At 43.6% G+C, this 15581-nt stretch overlaps 1 protein-coding gene across 9 annotated transcripts in view; it reads left to right on the top strand.

The window, feature by feature from the left end:
* TRIO (trio Rho guanine nucleotide exchange factor) overlaps positions 1–15581 on the top strand; it is a 268089-nt gene that overhangs the window by 94889 nt on the left and 157619 nt on the right. For all 9 annotated transcript variants that reach the window (XR_014550935.1, XR_014550936.1, XM_083624561.1 and 6 more), the window contains exons 7-9: positions 750–941; positions 5413–5544; positions 15324–15554. Coding sequence is in view for 7 of the 9 variants with exons in the window: in XM_083624561.1 (XP_083480687.1) it covers positions 750–941; positions 5413–5544; positions 15324–15554 (555 nt within the window). In the remaining 2 variants the exon portion in view is untranslated. The remainder of the gene's footprint in view (positions 1–749; positions 942–5412; positions 5545–15323; positions 15555–15581) is intronic.

The following is a 15581-nucleotide window of genomic DNA, read 5'->3' as shown; positions in this document are numbered from 1 at the left end:
ACAATAAAAATTTACTTTTAAAAAAATAGAAAGCACCGGTTTGTGGAAGGCTGGCCTGCAATCTTAGTCCATGGTGTTTTCTGAAGAATAGTTCTCTTGAGGGGTTGATGCCCATTTGACGCCCCCATTCCCCATAGCCCTTGTGCCTTGCCGGGCTTTGGGAAGGAAGTATGGTGGCCTGGACAGTATCCCAGAGTCCTCCCTCCTTCCCAAAGCCTAGTTAGCGCTTGCCCAACTTTGGGAAGGAGATGGGAGGGCTCTAGGACCCTGCCAAAGCCTTGTGACACCTTCCCAAAGCATTTTATCTCATTTATCCGGCTTTGGGATGGCGGCGTGGGGAGGGGGCGCCAAATTTTGTGCCAAGGTGACAACCTTTGTTGTTGGATGGGTAGCTAGGGAGCAGTAGTAAGCCATGTTTTCCTCTGTACTAATTACTTTGCGTTTAATGAAAGTTTAGATTTAATATTGCCCGTGTAAGCTCCGAATTTTGCACCATGTGCTGAATTTAGCATCCTTCCAGCCTACTCTCTTGTATTATTTTTTAAAAATAATAATGGATGTTCCGACTTTCCCAGGATGTCAAATTCAGGATACTGAATTGTGAACTTACGCAAAAAGCGCACAGCCCTGGTTATCACAGTATAAGGATACGAGTGAAAAGCTGGTTTGCAGTGCGATAGACTCAGATAGAGAGGTCTGTGGCACGCTTGGCATTCTTGTCTAATGTGTTTTGTTTCCTCTCTTTCCAGAATGTGTACGTAAACATAAACCGCATCATGTCTGTAGCCAACCGTTTGGTGGAATCCGGTCACTACGCCTCGCAGCAAATCAAGCAGATCGCTAGCCAGTTGGAGCAGGAATGGAAAGCGTTTGCTGCAGCGCTGGATGAGCGAAGTACCTTATTGGACATGTCGGCCATTTTCCACCAGAAATCGGAGCAGGTCAGTAATTCTGCACGGCGGCGACAGCAGGCTGAATCTTGAAATGGGTTTTGCCTCTCATGAGCCCCAGTTTGTATGTTTGCCTCTTAAAGGGGCTTTGGGACAGGGCAAGTTCCTGGTTTCTTTTTTCTTTTATAATAATTTTTATTAGTTTTCAATTGCATCCCAATAATAGCCTCATTATAACAATGCCAACTGATAATGCAATTGTTAATACCAATAATTCAAATACCAAATTATATGATTTAGATAAGGTGCCCCCCCACGAGCTAGAATTGATGGCTTGATTATTTGCTTTATTTCTGTGTTCCAAAATTTCCATTACATTTCAGTCATAATAATAATCCCTTACACAACAACTGCAGTATTCATAACTTCTGTTTGTGTTGACACATTAAATGATTTCTAAAACTACAAGTGAGGAGCTCAAACTATATCCTTGTTCTTCCTCTGTGTCGCAATTATCTTGTCCGTGGTGTTTCCTCCTGTCCTTGTAAGATGTTATGTCTTTCTTTCCCCCGGTTGTTGCTGTTATCCGTCATGCCTTGGGCGAAGCGGATATCCCATTGTTGTTCCAGAAGTTGCTCCATTGCTCCAGCAGGTTCTGTTGATCCTCAACCTGCTCCAAGTCCGTTTGACTTGAGATCCTTGCTTTGGACAAGGGACGAGAGCCATCGCTCCTCAATGCATCCTCACTGTAGCCGTAACACCTCCTATATTTTGCTAGAAGGAACAAGGAAATCCTCGTCTTGATTTTGGTTTTTCTTCTTCCCTCCAGCAAAACACACACAAGCTGCATAGATCTGCCCGGTCATCCTCAAAGCATGGGCAAGTAGAGGGATCTCATGGCAAGCCTGCCTGTAACTGCTTTGGGAATAGGTGGTCACTACAAGCTACAAATAGGGACGCGGGTGGCGCTGTGGGTTAAACCACAGCGCCTAGGACTTGCTGATCAGAAGGTCAGCGGTTCGAATCCCCACGACGGGGTGAGCTCCCATTGTTCGGTCCCAGCTCCTGCCCACCTAGCAGTTCGAAAGCACGTCAAAGTGCAAGTAGATAAATACCCGCTTCTGGCGGGAAGGTAAACGGCGTTTCCGTGTGCTGCTCTGGTTCACCAGAAGCGGCTTAGTCAATGCCGGCCACATGACCCAGAAGCTGTACGCCGGCTCCCTCGGCCAATAAAGCGAGATGAGCGCCGCAACCCGAGTTGGTCACGACTGGACCTAATGGTCAGGGGTCTGTTTACCTTTACAAGCTACAAATAAGCTTCTTTTTTTAATGTGAGGCCTTGTTAAGAGGCAAACGTACAACGTGGCCTTGGAACTTACCTGCTGGTGAGTAAAAAAGCATAAGCAAAAGCAGTTGTTTGTGCCAATAAAGTTCCAACATCTTGAATGGCATCATGATAGTTCCACCATCTACATTATCCGTCAAACGTTTTGCGAGGATTGTAGAGGATAACTAGAAAGCTGATGATGCTGGGATGTAAGATTAAAATTAAAAGTTTAACCTGAGGCAAGCGTTTGACTAGGGTCTCTAGCTGCAGGCGTTCTCAGCTATTTAAAGTAACAGTTCTAAGTTATGCGTAGCCACAAGTGAATTAAAAACCTGATTTAGTGAGAAGCAGGCATAAATGTTCCTCTTATCCCCTGAAGGGCCGTCTCTATAAGTAGAGCGTGTCTTCCTTAAGGGAATGAGCTGCTCACTTGCAAACTCGGCTTTGAGTTGCCCGTCAGTTTTGTTTCTGTTACAGTTAGTGGTGTTACTTAATTGTCCTTTTATTGAGCTGAACGGAAGAGTGAAATATATGGAGCGGCTCTCTTTGACTTGCTACGGCTGAAGTTTTATATTCAACGCTCTAGATGTGATTTTTTAATTATTATTCCATTTTACAATTAAGATTAACATTCAAATGAAAATCATAATCATACACTTATAAGATCCCCTGAATCCTTGGATTCTGCCCCTCCCTGGGTTCCATTGTAAGTCTTTTTTCAACTACGTTGTATAGTGTTCTCCAATTATCAGTTAACTTTCATTTTTATCACAGTTCTTGTTACATTACAAGTGTTGTTAAAATCCTGCCAATGTTTTTAATTGTTTACAGTGTTCTTTAAGGAAACTTATAAATTTCCCCCATTCTTTATTAAATTTGTTGTCTTCTTGATTTTTGATCTTCCCGGTCATTTTTGCCGTTTTAGCATAGTCCATCATCTTTATCAGCCATTCTTCTCTGGTAGGGACTTTGTCTTCCTTCCATCTCTAGGCCAAAAGTAACCTCGCAGCTGTAGTTGCATACATAAATAGTCTTTTCTGCTCCTTTGCTATTTCTGCACCTAAAATTCCTAACAAAAAGGCTTCTGGTATTTTAACAAAAGGTTATTTAAACATTTTTTTAAATTCATTGTAAATCATTTCCCAGAATGCTTCAGGACACACTTTTTCCCCTCCAAAAATTAAGGGGAAATGTGTTTGCATCCTATGGAGCGAATGCAGGCGCCTTGGCTTCTGCGATAGGAACGCGAAGCCTCCGAAGCGCAGAGGGAGCGTTCCCTCCGTGCTCCGGAGGCTTCGCGTTGCTTTCACTGAAGGCTGGAGAGCGAGAGGGGTCGGTGCGTACCGACCCCTCTCGCTCTGCAGGCTTCAGGGATAGCCGCCTGAAGCCTTTGGAGCGCAGCGCGAGTTCCCGCTGAGCTCCGCAGGCTTTGGGTTCAGCAAAAGGAACCGGAAGCCTGCGGAGCGCAGCGGGAATTTGAAAGGAACCTGAAGGGAATTCGAAAGGAACCTGAAGCTTCCAGAGCCCAACGGGAACTCCCGCCGCGCTCCAGAGGCTTCGGGTTGCCTTCACTGAAGCCTGGAGAGCGAGAGGGGTCAGTGAACACCGATCCCTCTCGCTCTCCAAGCTTCCAAGGTAAGCCGCCTGAAGCCTCCCGAGCGCAGCGGTAACTCCCGCTGTGCTCCGGAGGCTTTGGGTGAATGCACCTTGACCGCACCTTGTTTTAGAGGGCGAGAACAAGAAAAAAAAAATCTCCCCCTCTCTGCGCAACGCCCCTTCAGCAAAGCGGCAGGAGAAATGGAAGGGGCTCTACAACAAGGTGCGTCCTGTAGAGCGAAAAATACGGTACTTGGCTACTGCTTCTGCTTTTTAGTAGATCCTACAAGATTAAAATAACACCATAAGGAACTTGGGTGACAGGGGTCGGCAAACTTTTTCAGCAGTGGGCCAGTCCACTGTCCCTCAGACCTTGGGGGCCGGACTATACTTTTTTGGGGGAAATGAACGAATTCCTATGCCCCACAAATAACCTAGAGATACATTTTAAATAAAAGCACACATTCTACTCATGTAAAAACACGCTGATTCCCGGACTGTGCACGGGCCAGATTTAGAAGTCGATTGGGCCGGATCTGGCCCCTGGGCCTTAGTTTGCCTACCCGTGGCATACAGCCTTCTTTCTCATTCCCGGTTTGCGTTATAGTGCTTAAGTTCTCCCAGTACTAATGCCAGTTTGAGCATGCTTCTGTTTCACAAGAAAAAGTTTGCATTGCGTAATTACAGAACAAAAAGGGTGCATCTCTTGCAGCCAACTTGCTATTGGATGATACGTCTATGGTCCCCCAAGTGCGCCTGGTCGTTGTGGCAGGAGTGCCCAAATGATTAAGAGGGAGAGACTTTCTATTTTCTTTCAGTGTTCTCCTCTGTGTAAACTTGAGGAGAAATAAAAATAGAACATGTAGGCGGAGTCTGGGACTAATTGAATTAGCCTTATTAATGCATCGTTCTGCTGTGTGCTTAATTGTAGTGCTTTCGCCACAGGAAAACAGGCTACGAATTATAAGCTAACACCATGACTCTGTATGTTAGGGAGCGTGTTAACAGTGAGGATGATCGGGCTGCCTGATCCGACAGGATTTTCTGCTGCCAGAAATTGCAGCTGAACCCTTTAAAGATTTTTGGATGCATTTAGAACTGTCCTGTTTCGCATGTCAATTGAGGTTTGGCTTCGGATTGTTTTAGTGCTTCCATATGTGTTTGTTTCCTCTCCCAAGCCCCTCCACAGCTTAACAAAAGAGCTCTCATTTTACTCAAGCGGTGTCCCCCCCCCTTTCTTTTACAACTGTCTCTCCGTCGTAGAGGATAGCAAAATAAATATGTAATTCTTCTTCCTTCTTTTTTCTGAAGGCATCCTATTCTTTGATCTGGATTAAGCAAGGGCAGAAACGAATCTGAATTCATGCTAGTAGCTAACCGAAGAGGTTCCTAAGGCATTCCTGCTATTCCTCATAGACTTCAGCGTTTTCTGAATAGAAGAGCGCAGGGTTTTAAAGGCAGGCGGATAAAAAGCTTGCCTTCAGGAGGGCTAGTTTGCTCCTTGATTCACCCTTGTTTGTCTCATGTTATGCACGAAGCCTAATGCAATCTCTCAATTTACATTCTGGTGCAAATAACTAGGATTTTCTTTCCTTCCAGTACATGAGTAACGTGGATTCCTGGTGCAAGGCCTGTGGAGAGGTAGATCTTCCCTCAGAACTTCAGGACTTGGAGGACTCCATCCATCACCACCAAGGAATATATGAGCACATTACTCTGGCATATTCTGAGGTAGGTAACACCACTGCCCCTATTTTTAAGTAGATTGTTTGTCGGACTTAATCTAATGCAAGGGCTGCTTCACACATTTTACTTTTTAGCACCGAAAAGCAGCACCCAAACGTATAACAGTTATAAAGGCATAAGCTTGTGGGGATTGGCGACTCCTTCATTAGATACATGTAGTGTTATCTTCAGTCAACGGCGTGCACACGTGAAAACAGAAGCACTTGGGTCAGAGGAGAAGTAATATGTCCACTGTTTACTTCTCTTGTACAGTGGTACCTCGGGTTAAGAACTTAATTCATTCCGGAGGTCCGTTCTTAACCTGAAACTGTTCTTAACCTGAGGTACCACTTTAGCTAATGGGGCCTCCCCTCTGCCGCCGCGTTGCCGGAGCATGATTTCTGTTCTCATCCTGTAGCAAAGTTCTTAACCCGAGGTACTATTTCTGGGTTAGCAGAGTCTGTAACCTGAAGCTTATGTAACCTGAGGTACCACTGTATATGCAGGCGGTGACCATTTTGTGTGGGGGTTCCGTTCCTGGCCCCCGCATGCGTTGGCGGGGCGAGCATAAGCCTGCCCCCTTATGCCTTTCTTCTGCCCTCTCACTGCCCTTTTCCGGGTCCAAAAGGGCCCACGTGTCAGTCACTGGTCAATTGGACGTGTGCAAAATGGTTGCCACCTGTATTTCCAGTTGAGGATAACAGTTGGTTCAACTGATGAAATGGGGTCTAGTTTGCAAAAGCTTGTGCCCCGCTCCCTTTCCTGGAGGGGCCATTGTTTTTGTTGCTGCTTGGGTGTTCTGTATTCTATTGTTAGGTATTGTTTCAGCCTTCATTAGCATGAAATATTGGTTTGCTCTTGGTTGATATTAAGAGTGGGTATTTGTTAACGTCGTTTCCTGTTTCACAACTGTTGATTCATTTTCTTGAAATGTTACTAACTTTTATTCCGCATGTCACTGTGCTGCATTGAGCATGGTTCTATCATTATCATGGTTATTATTCATTTCTATACCACTTTATATTTTTACGAAAAACCTCAAAGCGGTTTACAGCACATTAAAACATCAATAAAACAACCCAGAATTAAACTTCACTAAAGAAAGTAAAATATGAAGCATACAGGTTCAAAGCAACATAATGAACAGGAAACTAAAATATTAAAGATTTCGAAATAAAATGTTACAAAGGAGGTCAACTACAGAATACGTATTGAACACAAACACAAACATGGTTCTATCAGCATACAAATAGACTCATGATATTAATAATAAATACAAACGTGTTGGAGTAAGGTTACCAGGTTTTTTTCAATGAATCCAGGACACTTTTCAACTTCAGTGGATTTTGTATGGGGACTGATTTGTAAATCTGGGGACTGTCGACTGGTAACCCTACGTTGGAGAGTATTCTGCTGCTTTTGCTATGACAGATTAACCCCGTTTTTCTTCTGGAAATGTTTAAGCTTTTTACGTGTACACAAAGATGCTTTAAGTGCACAGTTTCAACTGTGCAGTGCAAATGTCAGGCATACAGTTTGCAAACGTGTGCGATACGAATTTGCTGATTTGGGAAGGAGCTGGGATTGGCTGCAGCTCCCTGTTGAGAGTGCATCTGTAGCAAAGCCAGATTTGCTTCTGTGTGAAAGGCCCTAAGGGCTGAATACTACTAGGGACATTTCATGCTGTTTTTCTGTGGGCTGTGTGCAAGCATAATGCCATTAATTAATTTGACTTGTTGCCTCATGGATGCAACATTGATTTGATCATTCGGTTTGGGTCTCACAACAAAAGCTGGCTTTGTTTCACGTTATCTTGGCGGGGACGAGGTGCTATATTTGTTAGATATATTGTTAGATCAATAAAACAGCTCACCTGTGAATTTCACCGCATTTGTTGAGGTGATGGGTGCACTCAGTCTTTACCCAGGTTCCTTTCCTTGCTAGGGGATGTTGCTGTTGTTATTACTGTCAACAACAACAACAACAACAACAACAACAACAACAATAATAATAATAATAATAATAATAATAATGTTACCCACTCTTCACCATAAGGTCCCAGGGCAGATAGAAGCAACGAAAACAGTACCATTTAAAATAAAACCAAGCAACCATGCACAATGGGTATCAGGTTAATTTCCGGTTTCCAGGTGGGTCACAAATACTTTTCAGCTGTCAAAGGCAAGGGTAAAGAGATATGAAGAAAGCAGAATAATGATGCTAAATGAACCTCTGTAGGCAGTAAATTTCACAATTTGGGGGTTACCTGAAAGAAGCCTTCTTCTGGGCTGCCCCTCCTTGAGCTTCTGAGATTGGTGGAGATATGAGGACAACTTCTTCTGCTGAGCTTCACACCTAGGATGGTCTGTAGGGGAATCTACTGGTCTTTTGGGGAAATGTAAGTCTTCTCACCCTTTCAGCCTTCAGTCCCACCCGCCCCTTACAATGTGCTCTACCTTTACACTTGGAATGCTTTCCATTCTGTGCTTTTTCTTCTCTAGCTCTTGAGTACAGAACATTCTTTGCATTTTTCTCCTCCCTCCACACCCAACTGCTTTTTCCTAAATCCTCACAGTAATTGCTGTGGAAGCCTGAGAAGAGGTTTTGTTCATGAATCTCAGGTAGTTGTGAAGTGTCCCTGATCCTCTTTACCAACTTCAGACACCCATCGGCTTATTAGTGTCCCTCAATATAGTTTGACACTGATAACCTTGAAGACTTGTTTTTAGTAAAGAATTGGCCTTGTTCTGTATACTGGCCAGAGGAGGCATAGATCTAACCTCACTTGCCTATCCTTTGAGGTTGAAATGTTCCAGTCAATTTCTTTCAGTATCCATCTTGCCTGTCTTTCGATTAACTTCAGTGTGTGGGCAGGTACAAGTATTTTCTGTGCTTCTATTCTCTAACCGTTATATTAAACAAACAAACCTGTGAAAAAGCAGAAATATTGTGTGTCCAATATCCACTCTTATACCCAAGAGATCCAGAGCAGGAGAAGAGCAGTTTCTGTTTATCAAGAGTCAATCAGATTGTTGGTAAACACAAATGTGACATCTCACATTCTTGTGGAATAACGGCTCATCATGACTCCACCTGTTCTCCAAAAGCAAAAAAATTCACCTAAACCTGAAGGAAGGTGGGCCTGGGCCTTCCTCAACCTCAGCCCATTTCCCGCCTTCTTAATTTTGTCTTAGCTCCTTGTGAGTTATAAATGTGACCTCTCACATTACTATCTGCATATAGCGAAGGGAGTTAGGTGGGAGTTTGCAATCTGCTCCCGATCTCAGAACTCCTGGAGGCTTTGAAGAGTAGGGAGAGAATTGGCATCTGAAGGCGCACCAAAAATAATCCCTCGTTTTGCTCAGTCAGTCGTTGCCATCTGTAGCTGAAATATGAACGCTGCACCTTTGACTCGGAGCTATCTTGGCAGAGAGGAAAAAGGACACTTCTTCTAACAGTGCATGTTGATACAAACTGAAGTCATTTCCCCCCCCCCTCTAGAAGAGGAAGCCAACACCTTAAATGAGCCCCGTGGCCACTTTTCCTCTACTGGAGTCAAATGATGGAGACGCAGGGAGGAATTCAGTGTTGCACTAAATCAGGCTTCCTCAACCTCGGCCCTCCAGATGTTTTCGGCCTACAACTCCCATGATCCCTTGCTAGCAGGACCAGTGGTCAGGGATGATGGGGATTGTAGTCTCAAAACATCTGGAGGGCCGAGTTTGAGGAAGTCTGCACTGAATAAACATATGTTCCCTCAATACAAGCATTTCTTATTGACCTCACCCTGCCCTATGTTATGTTCTGGGGTCCTCCCAACCCCCTAGAACAAATTGGGGTGGCAGAAGAGGGGAGAAAACCCCACTGCTTTAGTGGGAACCATTGTAGTGGCTCCTTCTAGCAGAACTACTTACTTGAACCTGGTCCTCAAAATCCCAGCCTTTTGGGTGAACCAGTTGCTGTTCCTTCACCCCCAGTGCCAGAGATGAAATCATAGCTTTCCTATAGTTTCGGTACATAAATGCGCTGTGTGCCGACGGCTATATGTGGGGGTTTCCAGCAGTTGCTGTCCAAGAAGCAGCTCTATGTAGTAAGCTTTCACAGCAAGAAGATGCTCTAGGGCAAGAGTGTGGAAACCTTATGTCCCCCGTGAGCCAACTCTGACAAGTTGTTGCCCCGAGTAAGTAATGAGGTTTCTTAAGAACCTACCGAATACAGTTACAAAAGAATAAAAGTTTCCTCAAGGAGAGTATGTAGCTTTGTGTCCTTTTAAGGTTCCTGACTAATGCAAAAAACAACAACAAAGAGAGATGAGGTTGAGGGAGCAGGATTGGAGAGGCAATGGAAGGGCGATAATAAGAATGATAATTTTATTATTTGTTTTTTTTAAAAAAAATAATATTTATTAAAGGTTTAAGGATTACAGAAAAAAGAAGAAAGAAAAAATGAAAAAATGAAAAATGAAATAGAACAAATCAATACCTTACAATACATAGGAAAGAAACAAAAAACAAAAAACAATACAGTAAAACAAAAAGAAAAACAAAAACAATTAAAAACACATCCAATATTTCCATATCTTTGTCTTTCATTTACTTGTTTCATCGACCTCCTCACACCTCCCTTTTTTGTATTCTAATTCAATTAGCTGTTTCAGCAAATCCTTTCCATCTTACTCAATTTTTGTTCTATAATTTATCTTAACACAATCTAACCTTAAATTTTCCACTTTGACCCATTAACAATCTATTTTTACTTAATTCTTTATAACATTTCTGCTAAAGCCATGTAGCTTCATTCCAGCATCCTTCTAACATTCATTAATTTTACAGTATTTCTGTAGATAGACTTTAATTTTTTTCCAATCTTCTTCCAGATAATTTTATTATTTGTACCCGACTCATCTGACTGGGTTGCCCCAGCCACTATGGGCAGCTTCTAACAGATATAAAAACGTAATAAAACGTCAAACATTAAAAACTTCCCTGGACAGGGCTGGCTTTAGACGCCTTTTAAAAGTTGTATAGTTATTTATCTGATGGGAGGGCATTCTACAGGGCAGGTGCCACTACCAAGAAGGCCCTCTGCCTGATTTCCTGGGATCTCGCTTCTTGCAGTGAGGGAACCAGAAAACCCTCAGAGCTGGGTCTCAGTGTCCGGACTGAACGACTGGGTTGGAGATGCTTCTTCAGGTTTACAACGATGATTGGGGTTGGAGCGATCTTCCCTCATGAGGACTGAACAATGTGGTCTCTTGGGGACAAATAATTCAAGACTTAGATTCCTGAGGGGGAAGGGCTATCTGAGGCGATAGGTGAATTTGAATCTGGCCGTTCATTGGGAAAGGGGATTTTCCAGATGCACTGAGTCACACAAGGTATGGCAATCCAATTTTCCCCAATCACAAATAGAGAGAGTGGTCTTAGAGAGCCAGAGGCAAGAGCCATGAACCAATTATAGTAGTGGACCCGACATTTGTACCATCCTTGGAACTTCAGTGCCGAATGCAAAATGGCGGCATCTGTGTACAAGACAGATGAAGAACATTAAGAGATGCAAGCGACTGCTGATCAGTTTCCGTTAAGGCAAAGTCACTTAGAAGGGAAAGTTTTCACCTCCGAAGCCGCCATTATTTTACTGCAGTTCCTTTTAATGCAAAGATGAAGGAGCGAAATAAAATCTGTACTAATTGTGCATCGCCTCTGCTGGCTGCTAGATTTATATTTAAAAGCAAAACAGATACGCTGTGCTTTTTAGCTGGATAAATATCACATGCAGCATCTTTAAAATAATAAAGTGAGAGTCTTGTGAAAGGTGGGAGGCGTCAAGTCTCTAAAAATGTTTTCAAACGAAAACCCAGGATATTTCTGAAATATGGTGGTGTCGACTTCTTGCCATATGGGCTGGTTAGCAGCTAACCTGTATTGGGGACACTGTTTTTCAACTCGGCATTGGCAGAAAGGCCAGAAATGTAAGCTCTGCCCACTCATTCACACCTACGCAAGCCCAGGCAAAGGGCTTTTTAATCCCATCTCTCTGTGTGTCTACAGCAAAAGCAGTTTGGGCAGAGCCCTCCCCTTAATACACACATCAGCTGCTATGGGCTTGAACCTAGGAATGGGTAGCACATTGTGTGTAATTGGGGGCAAAAAGGTGCTACCAAGGTGCTTAATTGAGCTGGCACTCTGAGTATGCCCTTGATCATTTAGCTTCCTTCCAGAGTAGATGAACCAAGAAAGAGAAGGCTTTGACAAATGCACAGGGGCCAGTGAGCCCTGGCATACCTTAACTGTCCTCATTAATATCAGGCACACTTTCCCTCTGTATCTGAGAGGGGCAAGAGCTCCAGATATACGCAAATACCCGACTCGGCACTCTTTATCAGTTTCCCTACTGCTAACAGGACATCGATTAGCCCTGGTGTGAAACTTTGAATTGGCAGTCCCACACAAATCAGGCTACAGTGGTACCTCAGGTTAAGTACTTAATTCGTTCCGGAGGTCCGTACTTAACCTGAAACTGTTCTTAACCTGAAGCACCACTTTAGCTAATGGGGCCTCCCACTGCTGCTGCGCCGCCAGAGCCCGATTTCTGTTCTTATCCTGAAGCAAAGTTCTTAACCTGAAGCACTATTTCTGGGTTAGCGGAGTGTGTAACCTGAAGCGTATGTAACTCGAGGTACCACTGTATATCATTTCAGCAGGCAGGAGGCAATTACAATGGCTGAGGATGTAAAAAACAAAATTAAACATGGGAGAATGGCTATGGTCCACATCTTCCCCATGCCATTCCTTGCACCTTTAACAACATGGTACCCTCCAGATATTCTGGACCGAGGTCAGCAACCTTTTTCAGCAGGGGGCGAGTCTACCGTCCCTCAGACCATGTGGTGGGGCGGACTATACGGGGAGGGGGATGAACAAATTCCTATGCCCCACAAATAACCCAGAGATGCATTTTAAATAAAAGGACACATTCTACTCATGTAAAAACACGCTGATTCCCGGACCGTCCGCGGGCCGGATTGAGAAGGCGATTGGGCTGCATCCGGCCTCCAGCCTTAGGTTCCTACCCCTGTTCTTGACTACAGTTCACTGTATCTTAACACCTTTTTTTATTGTGCACGAACATTCAGACATATCACCTAGCTACAGTTTTTAGTGCTATTATCCAGTAATAGACTGTAATTTCTCTCAGTATTAAACAGCTATTTGACATTGCTCTTTCAGTCATGTTAATTTGGGAGGATTTCCCCCCAATTAAAAACAAAAACTCCCAAGAGATACGAACATTGCATTGAAAAACCAATTCTTTAATCTGTTAGAATGTGTTTCAAGAGGGAGGGAAGTAAGCAAGCTTGTACAGTCAGGGTACAGAGTCGGTTATTGTCATTGGCGTGAAGCGAGAAAGAAATTAGACCCCATTTCTACATAATGTAAAAAGGAGCTATGAAGATTAAGGCAACCATGTTTTTTTCCTCGTGTTCAATAAACTTTAATAAATTGTAACTAAAAGATGTGTTCACTCAAGCATCAGATTGTTCACTGAGTGAAAAATTACTGCTGCCACCACTGTCATACTTCATATTTGGCTGTTCTTTGAAGATAGATGGGCAAAGGAACCAGGTTTACTGAAGACTTTCCGTCCTTCTGCAGACAAAGCCACTTCAAGTGCTCAGCCTGGTGAGGCTGGAATTCTTAGCTAAGCAAAATGCTTTCAGTTAGTCAAGCTAGATGCCGATAAAACTTTTCAATGAAATCGGTTTCGAGCAGACTCAGTTCCTGTATGGCTTCAAAATTCAGAGAGAGGCAATCTTGATTCTTGACACTCCTTGCCAAATATGTCTTAACGCCCAGGCCTTAAAAACCCACCATGGTCAAAAGCCTCCAGGTGCCTGTAGCAGCTTCTGTTTTTGGGAGGTGTTTGTCAGCTAGAAGGCCTCATTTTTGTGCCCCCTCTCTATCTTTTGTGTGCTGTTTCTCATCTGCTTGCTTGGTCACCTGTCATATACAGGTTTTTTGCAGAAAGGAAGCTGCTTCGGTGCTTCGTATGGGTTCGGCTGGTGGTGGCACTTGTCAGAACCAATTGTCTTCTAACCATATGAAGACAATTTGGAGGGTTTACCATTTAATGCTAAAGTTCAGCGATAATACAACAGCTGGAACACACTGAAATACTTGTTGCACTTGGCCTAATGTGTAGCTATCTGATGACAGCTAACAACTGGCCGAATAAATTTATTTGACAACGATGGCACTTTCCCACAATTGTGTGATGCTGCATCTAAACCGCAGCCTGCCTGTTGCTCCTCACACTTAAATATTATGTATTGAATGTAAAGTATTGACTTATTGAAACTAAGGCCCCTTCTGCACTGTAGATTTAAAACACTGTTATTGCACGACTTTGAACGATTTTGGCTTCCCCCAAAGAATCATGGGAACTGTAGTTTTTTTTAGGGCCCTGAGACTTGTTAGGAGCTCTCACAGAGCTACAATTTCCAGAGTGGTTCAACAATCAGTCCCTCTTCCCAGGGAACTCTGGGAATTGTGAGTGGAATAGGAGTCTTAGAAAGGGCCTGACTCTTCCACTGTATCCACACCCACCCCTCTACTTTTGGATCCGCTTCAATAGTAGATGAGATAATTAAATATGACCCATTACCTTTTAACAAGTTATTAAAAAATATCTATGGAATCATTTGTAAGATGAACGCTGTAGGATGATAACCATATTTTGGGTTCCGTAAAATGGGGGGGGGGGAAATCCTGCAATTAATGTTTTTTAAAAAAAAATCAGCAAAAGTAAGGTGACAAAGTTATTTGTGCTTGAAAAGCTCTGGGTTTTTAATGGTGCCTGCTTTTATACAACTGTACTCAAGAGACCATATGTTGTTGCTGCTGCTTAAATTTGTATACCTTCTTATACTCACAGGTCTCAGGGTGGTTACAACATAAAATCACAATATAGAAACACAAAATACATAATAAAAACAACCCAGTGCCCCGCCCCATACTCCACAGACCTTTCCTTGTTTCTGTGTGTGTCTTTCTGCCTCTCTCCCTCCCCACAACCCCCTGCAGCTTGGGGGGTCTTTGAGAGCAGGAATGGGGGACCAGTTGTGGCAACAACAACTATGATTATTTATTTATTTATTTATTTATACATACCCCGCCCATCTAGCTGGGTTTCCCCAGCCACTCTGGGCGGTTTCCAACAGAATATTAAAAAACCGATAAAACATCAAACATTAAAAATTTCCCTAAACAAGGCTGCCTGTTATTACTATTACAGGACTGCTGGTTATTACTATTATTATTTAATATATTACCTGCCCTTCACCCTAAGGGCCCAAGCAGGATTGCAATGCTTTAAAACCCAATGTTTAGAGCAACTTGCAATCACAAAAATAGAGTGGGTCCTAAGATGATGATGATATCATCATCATCATCCAGACATTGTTGGACTACAACTCTCATTGTCGGGAGTTGTAGTTCGGCATCACCTAGAGGGTTGGGTCACAGGTTTCTCCACCCCTGCTCCAGAAGAAGAATTTATTGTAGTGAATGGGACTGTGGCTGAAAGAGAAAAGCTGTACTCCCCTCCTTTGAACATATTCGCCTTTTAATTCCATCCATAATAAGTAACGCCATGCTTCCCGTGCTTGAGGTGGAGATATTCTCCTTCATCGTTAGATGGGTAAGCGACTGTGAAATTCTAGTGCCACATCCTGGAAATTTGCGTAGCCTGCAGGTGAGCTCTTAAATTCTTGTCTCGCTGAACAGGTGAGCCAAGACGGGAAGTCGCTGCTCGACAAGCTGCAACGGCCTTTGACTCCTGGAAGTTCAGACTCCTTAACCGCTTCCGCGAACTACTCCAAGGCGGTGCACCATGCCCTAGATGTTATTCACGAAGTGCTGCATCACCAGAGGCAGCTGGAGAACATCTGGCAGCATCGAAAGGTCCGCCTGCATCAGCGGCTTCAGCTGTGTGTCTTCCAACAGGATGTTCAGCAGGTCAGTTCGTGGCTCCTTGGGTCGGGA

This window comes from Podarcis filfolensis (assembly GCF_964270895.1).
Source record: "Podarcis filfolensis genome assembly, chromosome: 7".
Taxonomy (NCBI): Eukaryota; Metazoa; Chordata; class Lepidosauria; order Squamata; family Lacertidae; genus Podarcis; species Podarcis filfolensis.
Note: the sequence above shows the minus strand (reverse complement) of the source record. Positions and strands in the feature narration are given on the sequence as shown.